Raw genomic sequence first — 25674 nt, 5'->3', positions numbered from 1 at the left:
AAAAAACGGAACTGAAATAGTCACGCAAGCTTAGGGCAGAGGGGCTACACCTATCTTGAAAATCTGAACATGATTGGTGGTAGTGGGGAAACTTGTTAGATGAATGTATTGATACATCAGATCTGTACCCTTTAAACCTTGTGTGGACATTTTGGAAGTTTCCATTCAGATATCCAGCTGGTTCTGAAAGGATCTGTATATTGCAACAAAGGTTTGTGAAACTGATTTGCAGTCAAGGTCTGTATTTGCTAGATTTCTATCAGCACCCAGCACTTAACAGCTACAGGTGTGTGCAATGCTAAAACCAATATACTTTGCTCAGAAAGGTTGCATGCAGTTTGTGTAATATATCTTGTCATGACATTTCACACAGAAAGTAAGGGCTGACATTTACAGCAGACATTTATTGTGAAGGAGATGTAAAACATTAACTTTATACTGACTTTTAGTTTTTACTCATTCAGTACTGCTAGAGTATACATCAATTTCAATGTAATGGTTTACAAATAATGGTCATTTTTTGGCCTCCACGAAGCTCTCTTGCCATTTTGGAATTTAGAGTGTATCTTTTAGCTTTGAATAAGGCTTGGAAAAGGTTAGACTCTCTGTCAGATTTTTATTGCTGTCTATAGCCCCGCAGGGAAACTATACCCTCTCTGTCTTTGTGACAGCTGTCACTGGGATATAAAGTGAGGGGGAATCAATTTTTTTTATTTTTTTTATTTAAAGGTGTGCAACAGATTACAGTAAAGTACAGACGTCTTCTAAATTGCAGCATGTTACAATAGGGCATAAGCCGCAAATGCTATGAAAACTGATTCTTCAAGATGCACCTAAAACAGTCACAATAAGCATATGACGGTGGGTGCGACAATGTGTACAAAGGATACAGCAACTAATATGAAATGTGTAGCAGCAGGAAAAAACAACCTGCCAGTAAAACTCAAGGAGGACTAGTCTCCTAATAAGATAAGCCACAATGTTGCTCTTGATAACTGCTGGAGAAGGGACTAGATCGTGTAAGGTAACCTCAAGAAATCAATTTTTTACTTGTCAAAATAATTTTTAAATATCTCCCCTTTCACCAAAAAAAAGTGTAGTGTAAAAAAACACAGGAGGCAGTTTTCGACCAGAGGCATGCCGGGTCGATGATGTCACAAGGTGGAAGTGTTACCCAGTGACATCAATGGGTGGCACCACCCCTTAGTTATTTATGAGCTGTTAGATGGCAGGAGCCTTTTTTTGGGAGCAGAGCTTTTTTTTTTCTCTCAGGTTGACGGTGGCGGCAGGCATTGAGATTGATGATAGATCTACATTGGGGAACTTTTTAAAAATGTTTGTTTTTTTAAATAAAGGACTTGCAAAAAAATGCCTTCTGTGTTTTTTTACATTACACCTTTTTTGGGTGAATGAGTAGGGGTACCCCTATTCATTCACATGGGGGGGGCAGGACCTGGGGGCTTCCAGATTCCGATAAGCCCTCTGCCTTCAGACCCCAACAATCACTGGCCAGGGTTGTGGGGAAGAGGCCCTTGTCCCCATCAGCATGGGGACAAGGTGCCTTGGGGGAAGCAGAGCCCCCCCTACCCCAAAGCAGCCTCCAATGTTCAGGCAATGTGGCCTGGTATAGTTCAGGAGGGGGGGTGCGCTCACTTGTCCCACCTCTTTCCTGACCTGCCAGGCTGCATGCTCAGACAAGGGTCTGCTTTGGATTTTGAGGGGACCTCATGCCATCTTTTTAAAATGTTTTGCATGGAGTTTCCACTCAAAATCCATACCAGACCAAAAGGGCCTGGTATGGATTGGGGAGCACCCCACTACATTTTTTTCCCCTAATTGTTCATTGCTTGCAATTCTGACAGCTGATGACTCAACGGTTGGTAAAGATGTGGCGGGTGCCCCCTCCTTAACAACCATGACAGTTACTAGTTGTTAAGGATGCCAGTGGCTGCCCACTCCTTAACAACATGTCATTTACTACTATTGATAAATATGCCGGCTACTGCCAGGCTTTACATTGCCGCCTGTTTTCCCTACTAAAATACCACATGACTTCATAAAATAACTCATGCAGTATTTTAGTAGGATTTTTTTAGTGAATGCCAAAAAACTTACTGAAAAATGTTGTACTGTATCTTACCGCATACCTGGATGTGGTAAGATGCCCCTTTGTGAATTATCTCCAGTGTGTCTTACTATTGTTATACCAAGGATATATGTATAACTTATGGTTCTTTGTTCATTATGATACATGCCAGGTGAAGATAGTATTAAACCCAAAGCCATAAATGTAATATGCACAGCTTACTAATCAATATATGTGGTGGTTGCATCAGTTTTCTTTTCTTAAGCTTTTTCCCTCTGTTTTCACCTGGTGAACTGACCAGTAACACACGTCCTGTATTAGTGTGCCTCCACTGTGGATGAATGAGCACAGGGGCCACCTTTGGACAGCATCACTGTCAGTCTGGGGGTAGGGGAGTGCTAGATTTACTAATATATTTAGATACACTAACAAATTGAAGCCAAACATCAGCCAAGGTCGGCCATAGACGGTTAAAATCTTGGCCACCTGCTGAACTGGCTGAGATTCGGACCATGTCTGGGTAGGCTGAATGTACCCAAGTTGATCAATCAATCAATTTAGGTACAAACAGCCTGCCGGATTTTACATACGATTATCGTTAGCGGCTAGTATAGCCACTAGCGATAGTCACTGTCTTCTCCCTTTGCAAATGGCTTCCCCCATCGCGAGAATACAATGGCTCAGCCAGAAGGATGACTTAGGCTGGCCATACACTATACAATTTTCTTACAATTTTCTGTCCAGTTATTGCCCAATTTCCTTTAGATTTACCTTCAACTATGTAATGCAAGGATCTCCCTAATTGGATACAATTGAAAGTGTTGTTTAGGTTTGACTTCATATTATATGGTTTTTGGTAAATCTAAAGCAAAATTCTCAACAAAAATGCATAATGTATAGTCAGCCTTACTGGCTGGATCACCAGATGAAAATAGAAGAAAGAAATCCTAAAAAAGAAAATGAATGCAGCCATCACCTTTAAGAAAGTTTAGCTGCAATACAGGGTGTCCCAAAAGTCTCCATACATAAACAGTCTCTATACAAAAATCAACAAACTCATATTATGAGTGGAGGAGAACTTCATCTGTGTATAGAGAGAGGTGGCCAACACATAGATAATATTTTGTAAATATTTTGTAAAGAATATTTTGCAAATAAAGGTACATTTAACTACAATTTCCCATTTTCCCTATGTATGGTGACTCCCTGTATATTTGCTTTTGGGTTTCATACCATTTTAATATGTGGTTTGATGCACTCCATGAGTGTCAGCAATCACTAGGAAGAGTAACTAAATACTTAGCTCAAATAAATACTGAACAGCTATGACTGTAAAAGGATTTTCACTCTTTCTTTCCAATTTGATTTTCTTTCAGATGTATTGGTGAAAGAATCCAAATGGCACCAGCTGCATTTTGGAGAAGGACGTGCCACTCTGACAATGGGACATTTGAATAAGGATGATGAAGGATTGTACACTCTAAGAATGGTCACTAGAGGTGGAGTCAGTCAGCACAGTGGATTCCTCTTTGTTGCTGGTATGTGCCTCGGTATATTTTGGGAGACTTACTAAAACTGGAGCACTCCAAATCTGGTGCAGCTGTGCATAGTAAACAGCTTCTAATTTCAGCTTCAGGTTCTAATTTCAGCTTGTTCAATTAAGCTTTAACAAAAAAATCTGGAAGTTGATTGGTTACTATGAACACCTGCACCAGATTTTGCATTCTCCAGTTTTAGTAAATAACCCCCCTTTGTTTACATTTACAGCTCGTTTGACATTATTTGTGTAGTTTTTGACATTTTAGAATGGGGTGCCTCGAGATTGTGCCTTGACTGAAAAAAAATTGAGAAACACTGATATAAAATAATGAGAAACCTGACAGCAGGTTCTTCCTTTTGTTCAAAAGATCAGCCACATCTAATTAAAAAAATAATGATATTTAATTCCAGTACTTGTTTATAAACCAGTCTTGCAGCTAGCATTTTTTTTTTCTGTCTGTCACTTTGGTGGACATTAAAGAACAATAAATGTAAAATTTCACGGTATTGCAAAATGCTTTTGTAAGTAAAAGTGAGTATTTTTTAAGATAGAAGGCTGTCTGAATATATAAAACAAGAAAAAAACTGCATGAAAATATCTAATATGGGGATTGTGGTACTTAAAAATTTTAAATCAGAACTTCCAAGGTCACCTGATTATACGTTATATAATATATAGCAGAAGCATTAACACAGTTATGTTGAAATTTTTTTTCCTCTGGATTACCAATATCCAATCAAATTGCCACTGATTCCTATTTTATTTTCTTTGAAGATGCTGCAGCTTTGGTTTTAGGGGCACCAGGTGCACCAATGGATATTGAGTGCCATGATGCTAACAAAGATTATGTGATTGTATCATGGAAGCCACCAAACACTGCCAGCGAAGCTCCAGTCATTGGATACTTTATTGATAAGTAAGTGTCATCAATGTTTTTTTTTCATTAATTTAACCACATTCCCCATCTTTACCTATTAGTTTACCTATATTTTAAAGACCTTTAAGCAGTTTATCTAAAGGATAATTAGACATGTGTAGGCAGCACTGTTATGTTTCCCAACTTTGAAGATGTATAAAAGTGAAAGTGAAAATATTATCAGATAACAGGTGTGTAAAATAATTAATGCTAAGGAAGAAAATAGTAATGAAATGCAGTAACTATTACTAATTACTATGAAATACTATCTGTCAAAATACACTACTCAAAAAAATTTAAAGGAACACTTTGAATACACATCAGATCTCAATGGGGAAAAATATCATGCTGGATATCTATACTGATATGGACTGGGTAATGTGTTAGGAACATAAAGATGCCCCATTGTTTGATGGAAATGAAAACGATCAACCTACAGAGGACTGAATTCAAAGACACTCCGAAAATCAAAGTGAAAAAATGATGCAGCAGGCTAGTCCATTTTGCTGAAATTTAATTGCAGTAACTCAAAATGGTACACAGTAGTTTGTATGGCCCCCACGTGCTTGTATGCATGCCTGACAAAGTCGGGGCATACACCTAATGAGACAATGAATGGTGTCCTGGGGTATTTCCTCTCAGATCTGGACCAGGGAATCACTGAGCTTCTGGACAGTCTGAGGTGAAACCTGGCGGATTCGGATGCACTGAAACATGATATCCCAGAGGATTATCCCTATTGGATTTAGGTCAGGCGAGCGTGGGGGCCATTCAATGGTATCAATTCCTTCATCCTCCAAGAACTGCCCACATACTCTTGCCACTTGAGGCCGGGCATTGTTGTGCACCAGGAGGAACTCAAGACCCACTGCACCAGCGTAGGGTCCAAGGATTTCATCCCGATACCTAATAGCATCAGGGTGCCATTGTCTAGCCTGTAGAAGTCTGTGTCCCTCCATGTATATACCTCCCGAGACCCCCTCTGATCCACCACCTAAACGGTCATGCTGAATGATGTTACAGGCAGAATAATGTTCTCCACGGCTTCTCTAGACCCTTTCAAGTCTGTCACATATGCTCAGGGTGAACCTGCTCCCATCTATGAAAAGCACACGGCGCCAGTGGCGGACCTGCCAATTCTGGTGTTCAATGGGAAATGCTAATTGAGCTCTGTGGTGCCGGGCAGTGAGCACAGGGCCCACTGGAGGATGTTCAGCCCTCAGGCCACCCTCATGAAGTCTGTTTCTGATTGTTTGGTTAGAGACATTCACACCACACCAGTGGCCTGCTGGAGGTCATTTTGTAGGGCTCTGGCAGTGCTCATCCTGTTCCTCCTTGCACAAAGTATCAGATACCGGTCCTGCTGATGGGTTAAGAACTTTCTACGGTCCTGTCCAGCTCTCCTAGAGTAACTGCCTGTCTCCTGGAATCTCCTCCATGCTCTTGAGACTGTGCTGGGAGACACAGCAAACCTTCTGGCAATGGCAAGTATTGATGTGGCATCCTGAAGGAGTTAGACTGCCTGTGAAACCTCTGTAGGGTCCAAGTATCGCCTTTATGCTAGCAGTAGTGACACGGACCCTAGCCAAATGCAGAACTAGTGAAAACCAGTCAGAAAAGATGAGTAGGGTAAAAAATGTCAGTGGCCTCCATTTGTAAAACCATTCCTGTTTTGAGGATGGTCTCATTGTTGCCCATCTAGTGAACCTGTTGTTTATTAACACTAAAGCAGATTAAACTGATTAACAACCCCCTACTTAACTGACCAAATCAATATACCAGGAGTTTAATTGACGTGACGTTACTGTATACTCTGATTTAAAAGTTTTCCTTTAATTTTTTTGAGCATTGTAATTTCCTGAAAGCCAATTTACACGATTCTTTTTAAACTGAACATTTCTTTTTTATGACAGATGTGAAGTGGGCACTGACAACTGGATCCAGTGCAATGATTCACCTGTTAAGATCTGTAGATATCCTGTAACTGGCTTATATGAAGGAAGATCTTACATTTTCCGTGTCCGAGCAGTGAACAAAGCAGGAATCAGTAGACCATCAAGAGTTTCTATAGCAGTGGCGGCTCTGGATCCTGCTGATTTATCAAGACTGCAAAGTAAGATCACTAGAAATAACTGTATAACCATGTTCAATTTCTGTCTAGCATGTTTTTTAGATAAAACTGACACTCTGCAATACAGCTGCCATGTTATTTTTTTTTATTTTCAGACAGGCTCTGTAATGCACATTATCAAGTAAATAATATTCTGTGACTCCACAATAGTTTATCACTCTGTCCAGTAGCTACTTCTCCAGGCATTTTCTCAGTTGAACACAGTTCTTTTTTCACCTGACATGCAAATCTGTATATTTCCCCTTTTGAAGGCAAATCAGAATATTAGCTTTTATACATACCCCCATTCGCATAGCATGATGTTAAAGAAGACTGCCATTTCCAATTTTTCCTTCTGAAAATACTACTTGCTTGGCTATAATGCTTACTACTGGCTTAAATAATTTGAGACTGGGTCAATGTAGCAAAAATATTGAAGCTAATAGTAGTCAGGTAAATAACATTTTGAGAAGGAGGAAAACAATAGCATCTGTGTTTTCCCCAGCACAATTTTCCTTTAGTGCTGATTCACACCGGGATTATGGCGCACTCTCTGGACTTTGCAAAAAATAGCGCTTGCACTACTTTTAAAAACACACTACAAATTCCATGTTACTGCAGTACCATGCCATTTGGTGCCTGCAAATGTACTGCATTGTCAATCTGCTTTTAGGGTGCAGTTAACAATACATTGGGACCTGCATGCAGATCGCAAGAGCAGTGCATTCACCTGCAGTGCAGAAAATGTGAATTGAACACACCTTCCCGAAACCACATTCTGGTGTGAAGCAGCCCTTTATGCTGACAAAATAAAATGCACTGTTTGGTCTAAAGCTTGAAGGTTGCAACATAAATCTATTTGACAACAAGCCTTTATATTTCCACTTATCAGTGAGTGACTAGAAATGTAAAATGAGTGATATGATAACACTAGTTGTGTTTCAGACTGTCTGATTTAGATGCTAAGCATTTTAACCCAAATCCCTTAGTCCTATAAATTTTAAATGATTTCTAATCTTTGATTAACACACATTTTGGTTATTTTTTTCCATTTGTCATGAATGACTACCTTTCAGGTACATTGACGCTAACAAGCTGTATCTGAGTATACTGAGTATGTGTCTGAGAACCAAATGTAGATTCCACTTTTCTCATTTAGCGTATAATTTAAAGTTTGAAAAAGCCACATATCTATTAGTAACAACTTTAGGGATTAATTTGTTTTTATTAACGTTAACAGAAGAATTACATTCTGTTCCTAAATACGTACATCTTAGTTATACAAAATATATGATCATATTATTGTTATGTAACAAATGGTAACAATAACATGGTATAGTAACACAAATTGAAAGATGAGATGTCATTTTTTTTCAGTACATAAATGTCTTTGCCAGAGAGTTGCTTAGTTCTGCCACCATAATGAACTGATTTTCAACATGTTCTTACTGCTTATACTGTCAATAAAACACTGCAAGACCCTCAGGAACGTCTGTCTACTGTGACTCCACAGCCCATATATATATTTATTTACCTATTTGCTTGTGTGGTAGTAGTAAACATTTGTGCAATAAACTACTTTATTATTCTTAATGCAGAGAGATGAAGCATATACTATGCATAGCTCCTGCAGAGCTTACAGTATAAAAAACAGATGTCAGGCTGTATGCCACCAAAAAGGAACATAAAAACAGCTTGTTATACCTTAGTGTCAATAAATCAGAGAGCTGTATGATAACAGAGTACACATTTTGTGTTTTTAAAATGAACATTAAGCTAGAAGCTTGTTTTAATCATGCAAACTTTGGTATCATATACAAGATTTTAACTAAATTGTGAAAATGAGAAATAAAATAAGCCTAGGTGCGTACAATGAAACAAACATAAAAAATATGTCCATCCAACTATCAGCAGTTCTATAACTTTGTTCAGTTCCATAGTTGCCAATTTTATACCTTTCATTACTGACACATCTGTGTGATACTGGTTCCAGGCTTTAGTCATTGCCTAAACTTTTTTTTATTGGTCACAGAACTTGCGTAATTCATATGCATCAGTAACTAAAGAGGTGAGATCTCTTGCATAATCAGAAATGCATTGGTCTTAGTTATACCATATTTTTGTTTTTCCTTTTTATCAATGAAGCCCGAACTCCCGGCAATTGTTTCCTCTGTGATAGATCATAGTTTTCTGTGTCCTCATTTCTCCTCACTTCCTATCCTGGTGACAGGTAATCATTGGGGAGGGAAGTGGTGGGAAATCTTTCCATAGAAAACATGAAAAGATTTTGTTTCTTTTTTTTTGCCTATGACTTCCTGTGACCATCATTTTGTCATTTGCAGTCCTGGTCTCGTAGAATAAGTCCTAACTCTTTACCACTCTGTTGAAATATTTTGGTTTAAGTTAAGCTGGGTACACACTATAAGAAAATCAGAAGAAAAATTCAGTATGAGGAACGATTGGCCAATTATTTGTTCATTAGTATAATGCTTTCAACAGCCGATTCCAACTGTTCGGAAGAAAACAAAAACGAAGGGCAAACTATAAAATATTTATCGTATGTGAACACAAGTCAGATTTTCACTCAATGTGTACAGTAATTGTACAGAAATAATCAAATTGGAAAAAAATGTGCATGGTAAGAAGCAAGAACAACCCAGAAGAAGGTGGCAATGAACATAGAAAGAACGTTTGCCTTTGTACTTCATGAATTTTCATACACGTTAATATCATTGTCGATTACATCATGATATGCACCTTAGTAGAAAATAGGATGATCATTTGCCCAATTTTCTCATAGTGTGTTCCCCACTTTAGGTTTAATAATGGGTCTTTACTGAGAATTGCAAGCTACACTATATTGCCAAAAGTATTGCGTCACCACTTCAAATAACTGGATTCAGGTGTTCCAATCACCTCCATGGCCACAGGTGTATAAAAGCAAGCACCTAGGCATGCAAACTGTTTTACAAACATTTGTGAAAGAATGGGTCACTCTTAGGAGCTCTGTGAATTCAAGCTTGGTACCGTGATAGGTTGCCACCTGTGCAATAAGTCTATCAGTGAAATTTCCTTGCTACTAACGGTCAATTGTTGGTGGTATCATAACAAAGTGGCAAAGTGGAAGCAACTGGGAACAACAGCAACTCAGCCACAAAGTGGTAGGTCGTGTAAAATGACAGCACATGCTGAAACGCAGTGAGCAGAAGTCATCATCTGTCTGCAGAGTCAATAGCTAAAGACTTCCAAACTTTATGTGTGGCCTTCAGATTAGCACAACAGTGCGTAGAGAGCTTCATGGAATGGGTTTCCATGGCTGAGCAGCTGCATCCAGGCCTTAAATCACCAAGTGCAAAGAAAAGTGCCGTATTGCTGTGGTGTAAAGTAAGCCACCACTAGACTCTAGAACAGTGGAGATGTGTTCTCTGGAGTGACGAATTATGCTTCTCTGTCTTGCAATCTGATGGATGTGTCTGGGTTTGGCAGTTGCCAGGGGAAAGGTACTTGCCTAACTGCATTGTGCAAAGTGTAAGGTTTGGTGGAGGGGGGATTATGGTATCGGGTTGTATTTCAGTATTGGGCTTGGCCCCTTAGTTCCAGTAAGGGTAGCTCTTAAGGCGTCAGCATACAAAGACATTTTGGACAATTTCATGTTCCCAACTTTGTGGAAACAGTTTGGGGATGGCCCCTTCCTGTTCCAACATGACTGCGCACCAGTGACCAAAGCAAGGTCCATAAAGACACGGATGAGGGAGTTTGAAGTAGAGGAACTTGACTGGCCTACACAGAGCCCTGACCTCAACCTGATAGAACACCTTTGGAATGAATTAGAGCAGAGACTGTGAGCCAGGCCTTCTCGTCCAACATTGGTGCCTGACCTCACAAATGCATTTCTGAAAGAATGGTCAAACATTCCCATAGACACACTCCTAAACCTTGTGGACAGCGTTCCCAGAAGAGTTGAAGCTGTTATAGCTGCAAAGGGTGGGCCAACTCAATATTGAGCCCTACGGACTAAGACTGGGATGCCATTAAACTTCATGTACATGTAAAGGCAGACGTCCCAATACTTTTGGAAATATAGCGTATATTCACAATATGCTATGGTCCTGGTCCAGACCTTACCCAAGGTATCACCAGACATTATATTCCTGACCTTAGCTAAGACTGAGATGCCATTAAGGTTCATGTGCGTGTAAAGGCAGGCATCCCAATACTTTTGGCAATATAGTGTATATACTATATACTTCTAAGACTGTGGGGTTGATTTGCTAAAGGAAAATAGACCATTCACCTTGCAAGAAAATCTGCCCCATAGTGAATAAGGTGAAATTCTGCTGACCTCCATTATTTCATCACGTGAAAGCAAAAATACCGCTTCTTTTTTACTTTCCCTGCTTAAAGTGGTATTAATGGCAATTTAATATTTACCTACTCTGTGCAGTGGTTTTGCACAGAGCAGCCCTGATCCTCCTCTTCTTGAGTCCCCCACCAGTGCTCCTGGTCCCTCCCTCCTGCCAAGTGGCCCAAGAACAAGAAGCTTGCTACGGGGCCTTGCAAGCAGGCTCACTCCCAAGCCACTGCTCTGTGTGTCTATCCACACACAAAGCCATGGTTCGGTCCTTCTCCCTCTCTCTCCTTTTTGGATCACTGACTGTGATTGACAGCAGCAGGAGTCAATGGCTTCCGCTGCTGTTTTAGCCAATGAGGAGTGAGAGTCCTGGAGAATCAAGGCTCTTGTGCACATTGCTGTGGGGTTCAGGAAAGTATTAGGGGGGCTTGGAGTCATGCTGCACAGAGAAAATTTTTTACCTTCATTCATAGAATGTATGAAGGTAATAAACCTTGTGCCTTTAGAATCACTTTAAGATTGGGTATTCTTTGTAAAATTAAGCTTCACATCATTCACTAAGCTCTAGGGCAAATACCCTTGCATATTTACATATTTACTTGCAAAGCAAATTGAAGGATATGAGCATTGGGTAAAGTTTGAAAGGACAAGGCCAGGGGTAAAACTGGATAATCAGAGAGGCAGCAGTATAGTAGCTTGGACCATGACCGTGCCTCTGTGTGAGAGGTGCTAGGAGGCCGAACCTAACTGTGACAGTATAAGGCACATCTTCATCTGAGGTCTCTAATTATTCACAAATTTAATGAAGGGAACCAGTAAAGCTGTGTTAGGCATTCTTATTTAAACATGCAGCACAAAATCATCCCTAACAGCAATAAATAAATGTTTCATTTGGGAAATAAATGTATAATGTTATCTAATATACATGTTTTCTCTTAAAAGAAATCCATTTGGATGGAGGACAAGAAATTGTTATCTGTCAGGATGATCTGGAAGGTATCTTATTTACATTTGAATTTAGTTATGTTAGCGTTTTTTCTTTTGGTAAATCTTCTATTTTCTTTGCAAAAAAATCGAATCTACACATGTAGACTGTATTTAACCTTGACAGTAGCATAATGCAAAACTGATGATGTTCAGCTACTTTGACGTACAGAAGAGTTCAAACAATTTCTGAATCCCCTGACTCAGTTGGCCATTTTACTGTACTGCAATTAAATACCTTTTTAGATTGTAACACTAAGGAGTTCAGCATTTAAATTGATTGAGGCTAATATTTATAGTGTTATTCCCTAGCTGATGCTTTTAAAGACTATTTCTGATATATGTACATGCTGGAGTGTTTAAGCACTGCTTATTTGAACTGTTTTGGAGACTACAACTACAACAGTATTTTGCTTTGATGTTAACTGAAATAATTTATTTGTTTCTACATACTGTATGATATATAAGAAAGAGAAGCATACAGATTAAGGCTCAGTTCACACTCCTGCGGCTTTGGATCTGACTTGTGAGACCCAAAGTAACAGGACATGTAACATGACATGCTTCTCTATGAGAGCAGTTCCAATTACTACTACTGAAGTTGCTGTGACTTCAGAAAACGGCACTACTTTGATGTGACTTTGATGCAGCTTGAGTGTCAGAGAGTGTAAAATCGCATCAAAGTCACATCAAATTCGCACTCCAAAGCAACACTGAAAAATGCTCGACTTTGGAGTTGGCTAGTGTGAACCAAGCTCTAGGGGAAAGCCTAGGGGTATATATAGTATAAATACCAGTTTTGCATATATACAGGAGCTGTCTTGAGTTTTATTCAGTCTTCATTATATCACTTAACAGTGATTAATAATGACAAAATAACATCAGGGGTTTACAAATATTGTGCCTATTTACTAAGTATGGTTTCTTACTAGGTGATGTCAAAATTCCTGGGTCTCCCACCAATGTTCAGGCTCTGGAAACCAGCAAAACCTATGTTGTGCTCAGTTGGGACCCACCAGTTCCTCGTGGTAGAGATCCACTGGTCTATTACATTGAGAAGGTAAAAAATGAATGGTCAATTATTTTTCTTTAGCCTTGTCTCTAAGTACCTCTTGACAACGATCAGAGAAAATGTGTAATGTGTTATAAAGGTACCATTAACTCACTGTATTTTTAGCTACTTGAGGATGGAAAATGTGAACTCTTTACTTTTGTGTGGCGTTTGAAGTTTACGTAGGGCAGAACATTCATTTCACTTTGAAGTATGACAAACTGAAGATACATAGAAGTTAAAAAGTCATACAATGTCTGTGCAGGAGATTATTATTGGTTGACACAAACTTTAATTACCAGTGAAACCTTTCCAGTATTGTCAAAAACATCCCAAAAAAACAGTGAACCTAAAAGTTCTAATAATATCACAGGTAAAGATTTGGCCATCACTGTCAACAGTAGTCATTAATGTGAAAAAATGTGTGACCTTATCATCAATCCACCGCACAATTTTTATCTGAGCTCTATGTAAGTTTTTAAACAAAAAATAATTCAGTTCTGTAGTTGTTACAAAAACAATTAAAAGCACTGTAAAATGTAACTGTGCAATTACTAGAATCTGCCTTGATATCAGCCTCCTGCATAAATGAGCATAAACTGAGAGAAAGATGGGCAGCACAAGGAACCATTTAAGTGTGTTGCATGCACATTTGCTGTTATGGAAAATGCTGACGGGGGGGAGAGAAGAGTAATGTTTAAATCTCAGGAATGGATAGACAGAAATGCCAACACTCACATATACATGTTTTAAATGCGTAATTAACTGTTTGCATGGTGTTTGGCTTTAATTGTTCTCTCTGATCACCTTAGGAGCATGATTTAGGTGCCCATCCAATTGCCCTCCTTGCCTCTTCTGTCAATATTTACTTGTTTTCAAATAAACAACAGTACAACCGTATTATGTGGTAGAGAACAAGGTGAAACAGGAAGAATCTGTCTTCTCCTATCTAGGGGACAGGAGTACAGTCAGGTAACAAGGGGGTATAGTGAGGATCTGTGTTGGATAGACAGGGTGAAGTACTGGAAAGGGATACATAAGGGTAAAGGCAGCTTTAGCTTTGAAGTCAAATGTGTTGTACAAATTTTCCTCCTTTTTTATGGTCATAACAAAAAAAAAAAAAAAAAAAGGTTAAAAATATATATTTTGGCTTAGTCAGGTAAAATTGAAATAGTTCTTATTAAAATGTTGCAGTTTTTTTTCCAGCCTGCAGGTGGAGATCCAGTCATCCTTTCACTTCATTAGCATTCTTACATTTTCAGCTGTGCTGAGAGTTGTTTACCAAACTTTATTGAGTCATGAGAGCAGTGACTCTGAGGTTCCAATCAGACCAGTCGAGCAGCAAAGAAAGCCTCCCTCCCCTCTGCTTAACCTTATTTAATCCTGCTCATACTGCTCCAGGAACCCTTTGTAATGTGAAAAATGTTTATTTGTAAAACAAAGGTTGTATATAGATAGTTAAAGCAGATATCAAGCAACAGTTTAAAATTGTATAAACTTTAAAGTGTTACTAAATCCAGGACCCTGAATTCACTATATCTGGACAGAACATGGAAGTGGGATTATTTTAGTAAATATAAACTGCTAAATACCCTTTTTCATCAGCAGTTATAGCAGTCTTGCGACTTCTATCAGTGTCCAGCTGAGCACTGATCACTGTCTGGACAGCGCTGATTGGATCTGGGCTGATCACATGCACTCTCCCAAGAAAAAAAAAAACCTCTCTAGCAATACACACCAAACTGAGCATGTGCAGAGTGTCTCTACACATGTCTTATCAGGAGATAAGAGGGGGGCACTGGAAGAAGGGGAAGGATCAGAGAAGTCAGGATCAGACTTCATTTTTACACAATGCAGAGGATTAACCTTTTAGGTTCCACAGTGAGTATATCAAGCTGCATATGCAGACTGATTTTACTTTTGTAGGTTTAGTAAAACTTTACGGGCTTGTTCACACCGTGGTGCAGAGACGTCAGTTTTTCTGCATGCATTCTGCAAGAGCACAACAAAATCAATTGTTCTCCATGGACCCTGTGCACACCGCGAATATCATGTGCATATTTTTTTCTGCGCAGGAATCTGCAACGTGTATAAAACTCATTGAAGTACGCATAAAAACTGATGTAAGCTGGTGTCTCTGCAACTGAAATCTGCACATCAGTTTCCATTAGTTTTTCTGCACATGTGGTGTGAATGAGGCTTAAAGGAATCTGAATCAAACAGGGTGAGGTTGCAGGAATCTTTAGAACCTCCAGTTTAAATCTTCTTTTCTCTGGCCCTATCTGGGAAGTGGAGTCCATATACTGTACATCTATGGAACTCTCTGAGAGAGAAAAGGCTTGAGGCACAGGTAGGGAAAGAAGCTTTCTTGCTCCAAGGTCCTAAGATTTCCAAAAGGATTAGTTTACTTGAAGGTATTATTATTATTATTAATAATAATATCAGTAATAATAATAATAATAAGTATCATCATTGTGCATGGAGAGCCATCAATCCAAACCTTATCATTGGGTAAAATTAAAAAAAGGATCACAAATCTTCCATGGTCTCTAGTGCGAATCATACAATGGTGTATTACTTTTCATTTTCATACAATACATTTTCTTGAATGGGTAAATGTTTTTCACTATGCAGTAATAAAATATATATATTTTTTTCTTATAGACAATGGTTGGTAGTGGAAGCTGGCAGAGGGTCAATTCTGAGATCCCAGTAAGATCACCTCGTTATGCAGTGTTTGATTTGGTGGAAGGAAAGTCTTACAATTTCAGAGTTATTGCAGTCAATAAACATGGTGTCAGTGAACCTTCTGAAGTAACACCACCAATACAGGCACAGGAGCGTCTGGGTAACTCATGTTTTGTAATACATTATTTGTATAAGTGTTGTATATTTACTATAGAGTACATGCTTTCTTTAGTATACTCTTTAGTATACGTATCCTATAAATCCACTGAAGTATAATTAAAATTATATATAGTCTGTAGGTCTTGCTAGTAAAAGTTGAGTTTATTGTATTTGGTTACTGATTTACATGCCTGTTTTTTTATGTGCTTGCATTCACTTATTTTAGAGTTATATGCTGATGTATTTTTTTCTTTCTTCTTCAAAGCTGTGCCATCTGCTCCTGGTCGTATATTGGCATCTAGAAACACTAGAACATCAGTTGTCGTACAGTTTGATAGAGCGAAACTAGAGGAAGAATTAATTGGATACTATATAGATAAATCTGTTGTGGGGTCTAACCACTGGGACCACTGCAACCACAAACCCATTAAGTATAACAGGTGTGACATTTATTTTAAAAAAAAAAAATATATATATATATAACCTTTTTAGACACTAAGATTTGTAACAAATGATACTTGGCTTCCAAACTATGTGTATTTTTATTTGGCTTGTTTGTAGAGCAGGAGATAAATTAAAGTGTTACTAAACCCAGTTCCCTGCATTCACTATATCTGGTCTCCCACAGTACACACAACATGGAAGTGCAATTATTTTAGTAAATATAAACTGATAAATACCTTTTCTCATCAGCAGTTAGAGCAGTCTTGTGACTTTTGTCCAGCCGAGCACTTGTTAAAGCTTGTAGGAGGAGTTTTCAGTTTGCTCTAGGAGGATGCAGAATCCCTGACCTCTGTCTGAACAGTGCTGATTGGCCCCGTGCTGATCACATGCACTCTCCCAAGAATTAAAAACTGTCTAGCAATACACACCAAACTGAACATGTGCAGAGTGACTCCACACAATAGGTCTTATCGGGAGATAAGAGGGGGACACTGGAAGAAGGGGAGGATTAGAGAAGTCAGGATCAAACAGCCTTTTTACACAATACAGAGGATTAACCCCTTACGTACCACAGTGAATATAATGAGCATGGTTTACTGCATATACAGACTGATTTTACTGTTGTGGGTTTAGTAACACTTTAAGGACCCATCTCACTTGTCACAACCTCTCAAGATACAGTAAGATGTTGGTGTGCTGTATTTCAGTCATTTAGCTCCTTCACCAAAACGGATCCATATAACTCGTTATTATTAAATTTAGAGTTTTTGTTATGAATGAAATTCTCTACAACCTAAGCCTTGTTAACACTTCCAATCATACATGTTGGACACACATAATCACGAATGTACAGTTGAGGGCATACAGTAATCAAGATGTTTTAAAAGATACATAAGCAATCACTCTAGGAAAGTTGCTACGTATTCTATTTAGGTCATGTCACATGATTTTACTGTCAGGCCTCAAATATTGATTTGTTTAGGCTGTAGGGCAATAGATTAGCTAGTCTTACATGTATACATCAACATACATTTGTAGATGTGTAATACACAGGCAGTAGTAGACACAGGTCAGCTTCTATGAGTTATCTGGCCTTTGTATGAGTTTGACGAGCCTTTAGTCTGCGTGCATATAATTTAGATTCAGCTACGACAGATTTCCTTTTAAATTACTGTGTTGCAAGTGATTTGTTGACAGTTGCATAATTTGGAATCCAGTTACATCAAGATGAAACTGAAGTGAGTTGCATAGGGGTGGACAGTCAACTGACTTGTAATCCCTGTATAATACAGCCATGTGTATCACAACAGAAGCACATCCTCACGGGACTCAGTCTTTACAGGACTGAGATTGAGCTCTGCAGTCACTTTTGCACCAGTTTTTTTCTTATTCCGAATCACAATCCTGCTCAATGCCCTTTTGTCTCTTTCATTCAGTTGACCATGGCAACCGCGCTTATGCTTATCAGACGACGTTTTCCCAGAAACTGTATATGCCGTTATAACCTTTGATAGTGATACAGAAATACTGCTACACGGTGCCACTTTTGCGCAAAATCACGTATATATATACACGTGATTTTGCATTTCCAGGTAGAGAGGCACGTGCAACCCGCATGCGCGCCCTACCCGCGCCCTACCCGCGCCGCCATTCGCTGCCGTGGTTGTCAGTCACTGGGTCCCTGCCGGTGATTACTCACCGGCGCCCGGTGATTTCTGAGGATCTCTCACGGGAAGGAGAACTGTTTTGTTTACTAACAGTTCTCCTCCCTGTCAGCTCAGGCACACTGCTTTGGATGGCTTTGCACAGCGCATCCATCCAAAGCAGTGTGATTACAGTGAAGCACCAACACACCGCCCTCTAGTAACACACTCCCTGCACACAGTTAACCCTTTGATTGCTCCTCACGTTAACCCCTTCCTGCCCAGTGCCATTAGTACAATGTCAGTGCTTTTGTTTGGCATTGATCACTGTAATGGTGTCACTGGGGATGCCAGTGACACCAAGTCAGTTCCTCCCAGTGTCAGAATGTCTGCCACAGTCCCACAATAAGTTGCTGATCGCCATTACTAGTAAAAATAAAAAATAAAAAATAAATAATTTCTATTTTGCCCAGTTCCCGCCCGCCCAAGCGGGACTTTCATCCTCCCAGACCACCGTCTTGCGTCTTGGACACAGCCAATTACCGATCTGTGTACTGGCCTGTTGGCGTTACCATGTAACCTCTGTGTCCAGTCACAGCTAGTCACATGACAATTGTAAAAATTGGTTGGCTTCCTTTCATGCCATCCAATATATACAATTGTGCTGCTAGCTGTGATTGGTCACAGTGATCACATGGTACAGACTGGGCCAGTCACAGCCCATCTGTGTTATGTAATTAGCTGTGGCCAATCACAGTTATTCTCAACAAAAACACTTAATGAATCGATTTAATACAGTTAAATGTTTGCCTATAGCAGTGAAATACACTGCTATATGCAATCATAATGTGTAAAAAAAAAAAAGCTGATCACTTCCCTAGAGTAGTACAATGGTAACATTATAACACTCTGGTCACAGTGTTTTATAAAATAAATTGTAAAAAAAAGAAAAAATCTAATAATAAATGATAAAGAAAAATGAAAAAAACATTTTTTTTTCATCCTGTTACCAGTCACTGTCCCTGACCACTGCCACACCAGTTATATGATGACACTGTACTGAACTGGTAACAGTATGTAAAAAAAGTGAACATTTTTTTTTTCATTTCTTTATTTTAAAAAACATTATGACAAAAAAATTACAACCTCAAAAAACTTGCCATGCCTCTTACTAAATACTGCAGACTGTCTACTTTCCAAAAAAGGGTAATTTGGGGGACATCTGTACTGTTCTGACATTTTTTGGTCTTAGGAAATGAGCCACCAGTACATCAGGATTGATCAACTTTCAGATATATACCATAGTTTGTGGACTCTATAACTTTCCTACTCACTAAATAATTTACACTAAATTGGGTTATTTTCACCAAAGAAATGTAGCATTATACATGTTTGCCTCAATTTACGAAGAACAATTATTTGTTTGCAAAATTTTATAACAAAAACAAATAGCTTGTTTTTTTTTTTCAAAATGTGTAGTCTTAACAAAAAATAAAAAAACCCCAATGGTTATTAAATACCTCCAAAAGAAATCTCTAAATTTGTGATAAAATGTGAAGATAAAAACTAAATTTTGGGTACAGTGTTGCATGACTGCGCAATTGTCATTTAAACTGTGAGAGCGCTGAAAGCTGAAAATTGGCCTGGGCAGGAAGGGGGTAAAAGTTCCCAGTATTGCAGTAGTAGTACCAGTACCAGTAAACTGAACGGGTTGTTTTACAAGGTGAGGGTTTACATATACTGTACTTTACACACCAGCAATGACAGCTTTTTAATCCTGTCTCCACTGTGTCCCTTTAAAAATCCTGCAATCATTTTTTTTTTCTGTCACTTGGAATATCATGTCTGTTAGGATGAACATATTAATTCACCACCTCCAGGGGGAAACTGTACAAATCAATAAACATGTAATAACATTGATCAATTTCCCTCCTTAGGTTTATTGTGCACGGTTTAACATTTGGAGAGAAGTACATTTTCCGTGTAAAGGCAGTAAATGCAGTCGGTGTCAGTGAGAATTCTCAGGAATCAGAGGCAATAACCGTTAAAGCTGCCCTTAGTAAGTATCCAATGTGCTTCTGTCTGTTAAGATATTTCTGTTATTTTCATAGCAGTTTCTAATCACATCAGTCCAGCTAACTAAGCAAAGATAAAAAGATTAAAAGCAAAGTGCAAATGCAGATTGCCAAAAAAGCAATATATCAAAAAGAAAACTAAGCGTGAAAGAGTTACTAGCAACATTTATTTACACTAGTGCCACGTCCTAATTTTGACTAGTCAGAAGAAACAGAAATACTACAAATGGACTTTATAGACACAAAAACAAGGTACATGTATAAATAAAAACATTATTGCTTTATTTTACATTATGTCACATATACACCATGATATTAAAAACCTATTTGGTAATATCCCCGCAGCAAATGTCCCAGAGCTCACCATATACAGAAGGAGCACAACCAGTGATGAGGCATGGAAAAGACTACCAGGATCGTCCAGGATCATCCTGGTGGTCTTTTCCATGCCTCTTAACTGGTTGTGCTCCTTCTGTATATGGTGGACTCTGGGACATTTGCTGCGGGGATATTACCAAATAGGTTTTTAATATCATGGTGTACATGTGACAGAATGTCAAATAAAGCAATATTGATTTTATTTATACGTGTACCTTGTTTTTGTGTCTATAAAGTCCATTTGTAGTATTTCTGTTTCTTCTGACTAGTCAGTTCAATAAGTGTTTTGAGCCATTTTTAACTGGGCTCATTTTTATCTTACTAGAGCTTTCTAATGAAAGCGTTTAATTCACACACTGTACATAACTCTTTAATAAGTGTGCAGGTGTTATTTTTGGCATGAAAACAGTATTTTGATTATCTTACGCCTTTATTTCTCATGAATCAGTATTTTTTTATAATGGATCATCATTTAATCTCCACCGCAAAGGCTCTGTGTTCTGCTTTCCTCAATTAATACCTCATAGATTAATTGCTGTAGATTAGCTGACTCGCAATTAATAGAAGTCAGAAAATAGGAAATACTTCAGAAAGTAAAAACCCATGTAATTATTTTTGTGAAGAAACAATAAAATTTTTTTTATAAAGAACATGCAATGTATTGAAGTGATCAACAGGTTTTTCCATGGTAAAATGTGAAAATAATATTGTGTGCTGTAAGTTTCAGTGTATTGGCCTCTTTATATGTAAGTACTGCATGAATATTGAGACATTTGATGTTTCTGTGCAGTCTATTGATTTATGTTAATTGGTTAGTTACTTAAAAGAGGCAGGAAGTGATTACTAGACAGGAAGTTAGCTGTCTCAGCTGTGCGTTTATTGAAAACTTGCCATGGGAGAAATATGCAGGCCATCATTGGTAACATCCCTGAAATGGTAGCTGACCCTCCCTTATGCTGACTCTGGTTTCATTAGCTTCAAAGTCATTATTAACTCAGGACACATATGCAGATAGGAGTTCTGCATTCATTTGCTGAATACTTGTTCTGGTTCAGCTCAAGTGACTCTATCTCTGTATTTAAAACCTGAAACAAATGCCTCTCTGAAAAGCTATCAATAATACTTCCAGCCTTTCTGCATTTGTTGAGCTCCATGGCGTTGAAGAGAGAAGCTTAAATTGATTCTAAAGGCTTAATTTAAAGAAAAACAAACATGTCTATACTTACCTGCTGTGTGCAGTGGTTTTACACAGAGCAGCCTGGTTCCTCCTTTTCTCGGGTCCCCCACCTGCACTCCTGGCCCCTCCCTTCTGTCGGGGGGCACCCGCTGCTATGGTGGCACCTACTGCTCTGTGTCCAGTCACACACGGAGCTGCGACTCGGCTCTACCCCTCTCTCTTCTCATTGGCCTGCTGGCTGTGATTGACAACAGTGGGAGCCAATGGCTCCTGCTTGCTGTCTCAGCCAATGAGGAGAGGAAGTCCCATATATATATATATATATATATATATATATATGTGATTTTGCACACCCGTGCTGCCCTGTAGCAGTATTTCTGCTATAGGGAGGATGGGAAGCAGTTAATGGGTGCTGGGGGGGAATGCTGTACAGAGAGAGTTTTTTACCTTCATGCACAGAATCCAAAAAAGCCTTGAGCCTTTACAACCACTTTAATAAAAGATCTTCTGAATGTAATACTTTCGGGAGTGTCAGATGTTGGTTTCCTCAGATGACCCCTACGTCCCTACAGGCTTTGGTGTAAGGGCCACATCATACATCAGGGAATCAGATAATAAACACACCAGGTATTGTGTAGATGCTAAATATCTTTGCAGGGATGCTTTTGTTTCAGGTCTTTAAAAGAATGACAGAGTCACTTTAACCTGGTAAACTCTTGCCCAAAAAAAAAAAAAATCTTCCCCCTACAAGGCAATGTCATAATGTTCTAATATGCATCACATGAAAAACTTACCAAAAAATGAATCCTTCCAGCAGTGCGCTGTTACCACTGACAGGATTTCCATCTTTACCTGGTCTTCCTTCCGGGTTTGTGGGCTCTGACCGTTAGAATGGCCCAGCTACGATGACGTCATTCCTGCGCATGTGCACTGTAGTCATGGTTGTAGCACAGAGCTCTAAAGGGACGGCATGAGTATGACATCCCCTCACAGCACATGTGCCGGTGATGTCACTGGCTGCACAAACAGTGAATAGCTTCTAAATGTTGCATGTTTAGGAGATATTCCTTGTACCTACATGTAGTCTTTATTATACGCTTGCCAGTAGGTACAAGGGAGCATGTGGTGTTTACTAATGCCTTAAGACCTAAGGTAGGCAGCCATGCAACTAATGTTGCAGTAAATTACTGCCATGGTAGCCTTTGTTTTAGTTTTATGAAAGGCTTATCACTCTGCACTATACATATTCGGCTTCATTATCTTCTGTTTCAATGACCATTTGAAACTATGATTTGTTTGCCCATTATTGTTTTCAAATGTTTCACATAGGGCACTTTATAAATATAATTTCTGCATAGTAGCCATTTAGGAAATGTACTAGTTTATGCTGTATATGTACACCCATTAAATATATGTGTATACATACAATACCGTATGTGTGCTGTTATATTCTACAGCACACGCGCAAGGTGGTTCTCTCGTTCTGATAGGAAGTCATATGACGTCCTTCCATTCTCACCGCTCAGGGAGCATTTTCATCCAAAAGCAAATGTGTTACAAGGCTCCATGCACACTGGGCATTTTAATAATGCTGGTAGCATTAAATGTGTAAAGTCATGTAAAAAATGCAAGTTTTTCAGCCTTTTTGCAATAAAGTTTAGCTGTGTTTTTCCGCATTCAGGTTTTAGTGTTTTTTTTTCTACACAAAATCCACGCCCAAAAATGCTGGTTTGAAGTGTTTTCCCAAATTTTTTTTACGTTAGAGCATTTTTACAGCTAAAAAAACACCTCTAGAAACCCATTAGTTCTGGGGGATTTTCCAGCCAAAGAACACCCCTGCCAAAAACGCTGATTAAAACCTATGTGTGAAGGAACACATAGGATAACATGCTGGGGAAAAAAACTTCAAAAACCAAAATCAGCCGCTGTAAAAATGTCCAGTGTGCATGAGGACTTATATGTAGGCAAACACCACTCCACTTCAAGTTTCTAGGTGTTCCAAAACTGCTGCACAGGCCAGAAGCAGAAAACAGTAGCCTTTATCATTTGGTAGACATCCTGTAGGTGCTGTATGTAGTCAAGTGACATGTTCTGTTGTTCTTGCATGTTCTTATATGTTTTGTATTTTCTTTCAATCTCATTGTTTTAGGAGGAGGTATTCCACATGGTAGGTTCTACTGGAAAGGATATCACATGTTGCACCTGTCACACTTCACTTTTTCATCTTCTTCTTTTACCACTTTTATTTCACAAAGCACCCTGTCACCACATTGAATTGATATTAAGTAAAGCTGATCATGCATGGACTATTTAGTAATTTCTATGTTTAGGGTGACCGGGAGAGAGAATTCTGCCGTTTTGTCCTTCATTGTAGCTTTTATGGAACTGGCCATATTTTTTCCTTGATTCTGGTGATAGGCGTGAGTAACATACATGTGGTGAAATATATGTTCCCTATTTTACAGTGCTGACTTATAAGGGATATTTCAAAAACATGAAAAACCTCTATGTGTTTCTGACTCTCAGAAACATTGTTTGAAATTTAAGCACTTTCTTAACAGGCTATAGTCGAATAATGGCTACAGTGTGGTCATCCAGTTCTGGGAGGGTGTCATATGATGCCCTCCCAGAACCCCCCCCCACCCAACCACCCCCAGCTGCTCACACCTGGCGCATCTGTGATCACTGTGTCCTTTGGAAACAGCTGATCACATGGCATGGTAAAAGGTCAATCACAGCACCCTTTTACCATGTGATAAGCTTTGTCCAATCACAGCTGATCACCATGTAAATACACTTGCTGGTTACTGGCAGTACTGCCACTGAGGAAAGCACTGCTGATAACTGGCAACTGGGAAAGGAGACATCTGCTCTGATAAACAGGACACTGATTATCAGGGCCCTGATTGTCAGTGCAGCCCCAAAAGTGCCCAGCAGTGCTGTCCATCAGTGCCCAGTAGTGCTGCCCATCAATGCCCAACAGTGCTGCCAATCAGTGCCCAACAGTGCTGCCCATCAGTGCCCAACAGTGCTGCCAAGCAGTGCTGCCACATCTGTGCTCGTCAATTCCGCCAGTCATTTCCAGCTATCAGTGCCACCAGTCGGTGTTGCCAGTCAGTACCCTTCAGTGCTACCTTTTAGTGCCCATCATTGCTGCCTATCAGTGCCCATCAGTGTTGCATATCAGTTCAGCATCATCAGTACCTCCTCATCAATGCCCACCAGGGGCGCCTCATCAGTGCAGCCTATCAGTGCCCATTAGTGCTGCCTATCAGTGTGGCCTCCTCAGTGCCCATCAGTGCTGCCTATCAGTGAAGCCTCATCAACACACAGCAGTGAAGGAAAAAAATTACCTGTTTGCAAAATTTTATACTAGAAAAGAAAACCTTTTTTTTTTCAAAATGTTTGCTCTTTTTTAGTTTATAGTGCAAAAAAATAAAAAACCCCAGTGGTGATCAAATGCTACCAAAGGAAATCTCTATTTTTGTGAAAAAAATGATAAAAAAGCTCATACGGGTACAATGTTGCCTGACCGCAATTGTCATTCAAAGTGTGACAGCTCTGAAAGCTGAAAATTAGCCTTGGCAGGAAGGGGGTAAAAGTGCCCAGTGGTTAGAGTTCCACTATTTCTCCTTTTCCCCTCCTCTGGGGGGGTACCTGGTCTTGACAGGTACCAGCTCCCTCATGTTCTGCCAGATCGCTGTGGCAATCTGAGCCAAAGTGTGCCCCCCACTCTTCTCTTACAGTCTTCTGTGACGTCACACGACCCAGAAAGCTGCAGGACCAATTAGATGGCACAGCCGGCTCGCACATGTGCAGTGAGCAGCCGACTGTGGAGCTACTAGCATTCACTTTCGGCTGCCCAGAGTTAGTATGCCTGGTGAAGAAAGTGGCCGGGTGAGGACAGCGCTGGATCGTGGGACAGGTGAGTGTCTGTTTATTAAAAGTCAGCAGTTACAGTTTTTGTAGCTACTGATTTTCCACAGGTAAGTAAAATACTGCTTTATGCTGACTATACACAAATTAAAATGTGCCTATGTTTTGCTGGTGCAGCTGAAATTAGATCTGTGGG

The 25674-nt window shown here is 39.4% G+C and overlaps 1 protein-coding gene across 2 annotated transcripts in view; it reads left to right on the top strand.

The window, feature by feature from the left end:
* MYOM2 (myomesin 2) overlaps positions 1-25674 on the top strand; it is a 178996-nt gene that overhangs the window by 75915 nt on the left and 77407 nt on the right. For both annotated transcript variants that reach the window (XM_089679521.1, XM_089679520.1), the window contains 8 exons: positions 3463-3624; positions 4401-4542; positions 6456-6655; positions 11946-11999; positions 12920-13047; positions 15703-15886; positions 16151-16325; positions 19910-20031. In XM_089679521.1, the coding sequence (XP_089535647.1) occupies positions 3463-3624; positions 4401-4542; positions 6456-6655; positions 11946-11999; positions 12920-13047; positions 15703-15886; positions 16151-16325; positions 19910-20031 (1167 nt within the window). The remainder of the gene's footprint in view (positions 1-3462; positions 3625-4400; positions 4543-6455; positions 6656-11945; positions 12000-12919; positions 13048-15702; positions 15887-16150; positions 16326-19909; positions 20032-25674) is intronic.

Source organism: Staurois parvus, unplaced genomic scaffold, assembly GCF_062004578.1.
Source record: "Staurois parvus isolate SC_StPar_1 unplaced genomic scaffold, SC_StPar_1.0 ptg000226l, whole genome shotgun sequence".
NCBI lineage: Eukaryota > Metazoa > Chordata > Amphibia > Anura > Ranidae > Staurois > Staurois parvus.
Note: the sequence above shows the minus strand (reverse complement) of the source record. Positions and strands in the feature narration are given on the sequence as shown.